Source organism: Dasypus novemcinctus, chromosome 17 (assembly GCF_030445035.2).
Source record: "Dasypus novemcinctus isolate mDasNov1 chromosome 17, mDasNov1.1.hap2, whole genome shotgun sequence".
Taxonomy (NCBI): Eukaryota; Metazoa; Chordata; class Mammalia; order Cingulata; family Dasypodidae; genus Dasypus; species Dasypus novemcinctus.
The window spans coordinates 44,273,016-44,278,533 of NC_080689.1; the positions used below are offsets into that span (position 1 = coordinate 44,273,016).

At 40.8% G+C, this 5,518-nt stretch overlaps 2 protein-coding genes across 4 annotated transcripts in view; one reads left to right on the forward strand and one right to left on the reverse strand.

Annotated features, from left to right (window-relative positions):
* Positions 1 to 2,655, reverse strand: part of CLHC1 (clathrin heavy chain linker domain containing 1) — a 67,864-nt gene extending 65,209 nt beyond the window's left edge. For 2 of the 3 annotated variants that reach the window (XM_058278577.2, XM_058278576.2), the window contains exon 1: positions 2,536 to 2,653. The gene's annotated coding sequence lies outside the window, so the exon portion shown is untranslated. Of the gene's footprint in view, positions 1 to 2,535 lie in introns of all 3 variants that reach the window. The other variant, XM_058278579.1, reaches the window with a different exon arrangement.
* A 279-nt stretch (positions 2,656 to 2,934) lies between these two features.
* On the forward strand, positions 2,935 to 5,163 carry RPS27A (ribosomal protein S27a). Its single transcript, XM_004461993.5, has 6 exons — positions 2,935 to 2,992; positions 3,095 to 3,159; positions 3,450 to 3,504; positions 3,848 to 3,933; positions 4,479 to 4,610; positions 4,980 to 5,163. Exons 2-6 carry the CDS (start codon positions 3,112 to 3,114, stop codon positions 5,127 to 5,129), a joined length of 471 nt encoding a protein of 156 aa, XP_004462050.1. The 5' UTR covers positions 2,935 to 2,992; positions 3,095 to 3,111; the 3' UTR covers positions 5,130 to 5,163.
* Positions 5,164 to 5,518: the final 355 nt, after the last annotated feature.

Genomic DNA, 5,518 nt, shown 5'->3' on the forward strand with positions numbered 1-5,518 from the left:
AGAAGAAATCATAGGAAAATATCTTCAAGACCTGGTGGTAGGTGGTGGATTCTTAAAGGAGATAAAGAGGAGGACTGAGATGGACTACTGATGTTTAACATATGTAGACGTTTTAATTAGCTTTACTGTAAAAGTGTGGAAATGCATAGAGTGGATGGTAACACATAGTAAGTAACAGCTAGTTTATAAATGGGGATGTGGCTAAATATGGTAGTCTAGGTACGTAAATACCAACTGACAGAATACTAGAGAATAATCTAGGAACTGAGTAGCAGAGCAAACCAAGAGGTGGATAAGAATTGTGGTTGATGGTACAGGTGCAAGTGTCCTTTGTGAGCTAGTGCAAATTGTACATCACTACTGCATCCCACTACTGGTGGGAATGTGGAGAAGCAAGAGAAAAATACAGCTGGACTTGACCTATGGACTGTGGTTAGCAGTAATAATATGATATTCTTGCATCTATGCCAAAGATGTACTGTGTTAATAATGCAGCAGTATGGAAAATGTGAGTGAAATGTAAGCTATGGACACAGTAACAGTCAGATGGTATTATTTTATCTGTAGCAAATGTTCCACCACAGTGTGGTATGCTGATGGAGGGGTGTTGTTTGGGAATTCTGTACATATGCATGACTGTTTTATCAGTTTACAACTTCTGTCATAAAAAACATATTTGAAAAATACTAAGAGTGGGTTGGGGGAAAAACACACAAAACGTAAGATAATGATGATTAGTAGTAAGATTTTGACAATAATTTTTCATAATCTTTATCAAACGTTTCACAACAATGTACAGTATTGGTGAAGGGTTGTTGTATGGGACCCCTGTATGATGTTATGCATGTTTGTTTTCTATGTTCACAACTTTTACTATATACACTTGTTTATGTATTTTCATACATACATGATATACAGATAATAATAGGGTTGGTTGGGGGAAAAATACATCGGTTAGTAGAAATATTTTGACAATGCTTTTTAATCATTAGTTAAAAAGGTTTAACATTGCAAATTATCGGTGGTAGGGTGTTATGAAAGTACTGCATGACGTAATACATGTTTGTTTTGTAAGTTCACAACTATTATTATACACTAATTGCTTATATATGTTTATGTATTAGTGATATACTTAAATAAATTAATTTTTTAAAAAAAGTCAATGGGGGAAAGCAGATGTGGCTCAAGCGACTGGGCTCCTTTCTACCATATGGGATGTTCCAGGTTCGTTTCCCAGGGGCTTCCTGGTGAAGAGAGATGGCCCATGTGGCGAGCTGGAAGCACAGAGAACTGGAACAACAAAAAGAGACAAAGAGGAGAAACACAACAAACCAGAGAGCCACTTGAGGTGGCTCAAGTGATTGAGTGGCTCTCTCCCACATAAATGGTTCCAGAATAAGTTCCTGGTGCCTCCTAAAGAGAAGACAAGCAGACATAAAGCACACACAGGAATGAACACAGAGAGCAGAGAGAGAGCACAAAAAAAAGGGGGGGGGAGGGGAATAAAATTTTTTTTGAAATTTAAAAAGTCAATGGGAGGGGAAGAATTGGAGACAATCAGTATAAACAATTCTTTCAAGGAGAACTGTTGAAAGATGGAGAGACTAGTAGCAGACTAAGGGATGAATATTGTTCCAAAAAAGGTAATGGACTCTTTAGAATTGCCAAAGCATAGGACAGCCTAAGTCAGGAACTTTTACTAGCTCCATGTTATTAAAGTGTGAAGTGAGTAATGGGTTTCATAGAGTAGGTGGTAAGGGAGGCAGAGGCCAAATGTCATACTAAGGAATTCAGATGAAAGGGAGCTGATGAAATATCAAGTAGAAATAATGACAGTCATTTTCACTTTTTAGAATATTTGGAAGGTTAATAGCGAAGGTGGGTGGAAAAGGGAAAAGACTGGAGACAGGTTAGAAGTTAGAACTCTTTCAGGAGAGCCTGAATTTAGGGACAAGGGACTAGACAATAGAAAAGGCCTTAAAAAGGTCCATTAGAAAGGACTCTGTAGTCTGTGGAGTAGAAAACACCTAGAGTTAAGTGGCTTTCAACTGGCCTGCCTTGCTGGGAGAGCACCCTACCGCACTCAGGTCCTTCGCCACCAATCCCAAAGTCCAAATTTGGAAATTCTATCACTAAAGAACCATTCTGCAGGACTCTTTCCCTTATGGCTTCATTTCAAAATTCATTCATAAACCTCCTGAGATTTTTCAACATGTTAAACCATTTCACACCAAGGAGTGACACACGAGGCCCGGAACTTTCCTTAAGCTAGATTAGGGTTGAAGACCTGGAGGAGGTAAAGGGTGAGGAAAGGATGAACGATCGTTCCTAAGATTTCATCTATTTTTGAGTGGGGTCGGTCACAGGGATTCCTTTCCCTCGGAGGCCCAGGCAGCACCCAGCGGATCTAAGATCCTCCGAGGTTCAACACTTCGGCGACCCAAGCATTTCCCCAGCCCCTTAACGTTACCCCCTAGTCATTTCCGGCCCGTTTCCACCATTCCCCAAACTATTACTCTTCTCTTCCCTCCTCACCTTAATCCCTTTCTCCAAACACCGATTCTAGTGCTTGAAAATAGTAACTAGGAACACGGGCCTGTGGAACTGCATCTTGGGATAAGTAGTCCTAACCAGACGAAAGCAGTGGGAAACTACAATTCCCAGAATGCACTTTCACTTCCTCCCCCAATGAGACTCGCTCAACCCCTCCCCCCCTTGTAAATTCTCAAATCCCTTTCGACTGTACGGGAAAAGCCTTTTAAAAAAACATTTTTTAAAGTTGGCTAAATCTACCATTTAAAGAGCATTCCGAAGGTTAAGCTGAGAAAATGAAGAAAATGAGGTTCACGACCTGGGCGAGCACTGGTTGGTCCGCCACTGTCACGGTAGTCAGGCATTGGTGTGGCCACCTCAGGGGTGGGGCTTTCGGCGAGGGTCTCTGGGAAACCCGTGGGCCGGCGCCGCGCGCTTCCTTTCCGATCCGCCATCTGTGGTGAGTGTGTGCTCCTTGGCCGCTCTCTGGCCAGCGACCTTCCCACTTCTGTCTTCTGTGACCCCAGGTCTAATCGGTCTTCTCTTTTTCCCTCATGCTCAGGTGGAACCACCACCAAGATGCAGATTTTCGTAAAAACTCTGACGGGAAAGACCATCACACTTGAGGTACGGACCAGGTGGTGCGAGGAAGTCAAGGCCCTAAGTTCCTGAGGTGCATTTCAGGACCCGCGCGATGTTTCGCCTTAGTCTTTGCTTCCGAGTTTCGGATCTGAAGACTGGGCCTGGAGACCCGGAGTGGGTCAGGCTAGTTAGCCAAAGCCGGGGTCCCTTCTCGCGGCGGGGAAGAGGTGCGCTCGTGCGTTTGGGCACGAGTGTGTGTGACCTAGATGCAGCTCGCTCCAGACGGCGCCGGTGTCTGATTGTGTTGTCAATGTATTGCATTTTTAAACTTGTAGGTTGAACCTTCGGATACAATAGAAAATGTGAAAGCCAAGATCCAGGATAAGGAAGGCAAGTTTAATTTTTTTCTCAGTTCAGGAAAATTAATCTATAGAGGCATCAGCCTACCTGTAGGTACTACATGAGCTCTGCAGCATATCTGTTACGGGTGGGGTGGGAAGTGTTCACACTGACCAAGAGAATAATATCTTGGACAAATATGAGCATGGCACAGTCCTGCCGAGCTTGGAATCCGTGCACTGCCTTTAAGAGTAAATGAGGTTAAATGTGTAAACATTTAGAAGCATGCCTAACCTATAGTAAGAGCTGTGTGACTGCTTTGATTCAAATAAATTAGTACATTAATTGATTCAGGATTATTACGAATTTGACTGTGGCTTTATTTTTCCATAAGGAATTCCTCCTGATCAGCAGAGACTGATCTTTGCTGGCAAGCAACTGGAAGATGGACGTACTTTGTCTGACTACAACATTCAAAAGGTCTGTTTAGGGAAAAGTAAAGTCCCTTCTTAAGTAAATCGACCAATTATCCAGCTTTGGCAATTATTAACATCGGTGCAGTGATGCTTCACCAACACCCCTCTCCCCCACATTTAATAGTTTGCAGTGGACAACAATTGCTGTCATTAATGTCTTCATTTGTTAAGTTTCTTTTTAACCATTTTTTCCCCTTTTGTCATTTTGATGACAAAATTTGGTCTTTTAGTCAAGGGCCTGGTATGAAGACCAGCTGCGTTTCTGCCAGCACCCAGGAACTTGTTCCTAGAAATCTGAGTCCTACACACATTTGAGGAATGCTGCTATTATTTTCTAACATTCTAAATTTTGTTAATTGCATCCTATAATGTTATTTCATGTATTTTTTAATCTTCCTGTAAAGTGGTAGTTAAAATCAGATTTGTTTTTTTAAGACAGTCTTGTAGATGCACCCCATTAGAAGATGAATAATACCCAGTTGTCCGTTCTTAATGTAGCATAAACATTAATGTAATCCTCTAAAGTCTCTTCCTCTGTTAAATTAACAGGAGTCCACTCTTCATCTTGTGTTGAGACTTCGTGGTGGTGCTAAGAAAAGGAAGAAGAAGTCTTATACTACTCCCAAGAAGAATAAGCATAAGAGAAAGAAGGTTAAGCTGGCTGTCTTGAAGTATTATAAGGTGAGTCAGTTCAAGATGGTGGAGAGAATATCAGTAAACTAATAGAGTAATTGGATTGGCTATGCAATATTTACCTACTCTTGATGTAAATAAGCTATTGTAAGTTTTCCGTCTGCTTAGTATGTCTCTCTGTTTGATTTCAAGCTCTAAAGTTCCTGTTTGGAATTTGAATAGTGCTTTTATAATGTTTCACCTTTAGTAGCTTGTTCCAAACCAGGGTACTTTAAATTATATCTGAGTCCTGGTTGTAGTTCCACCTAATACTTGTAAAGCAGGACCTTTAATATGCAACTTTTTTTTGTTGTAGTAACTTAAAAGATTTCAGAATATGTTGTACATTTATCTTACAACAGGGTTTGTATTTTTCAGGTGGATGAGAATGGCAAAATTAGTCGCCTTCGTAGGGAGTGCCCTTCAGATGAATGTGGTGCTGGAGTTTTTATGGCCAGCCACTTCGACAGACATTACTGTGGCAAGTGTTGTCTGACTTACTGCTTCAACAAACCAGAAGACAAGTAATTGTGTGTGGATTAATAAAAAACATGAACTAAGATTAATTGTTGAATTTTATTCCAGTAATTTAAACAGTGGTTTCTAAGTATCAAAGTAATATTCACTCTTTCCTCTGATAATGTTTCCATGTGGGTTATAAGTGTCATGTGAATATTCAATTGTCCATTGGTACCAGTGTTGGCTGGTACTCTACTTTGCTCATGGAGCTCAATTCAGGGAGTGCTTCTCTTAACTAAAGCATACACTTGATGGGTATTCATGATTCCTTTTACCACTTGCTGTTCTAGTTGGAGGTATCCTTAAATAAGGTTTAGCACCTTGACAGTTTTCTCTAGTACATGTGTACTTTTTGACTAGTAGTGGCATATCTTAATGAATTCAAAAAGCAAAAACAG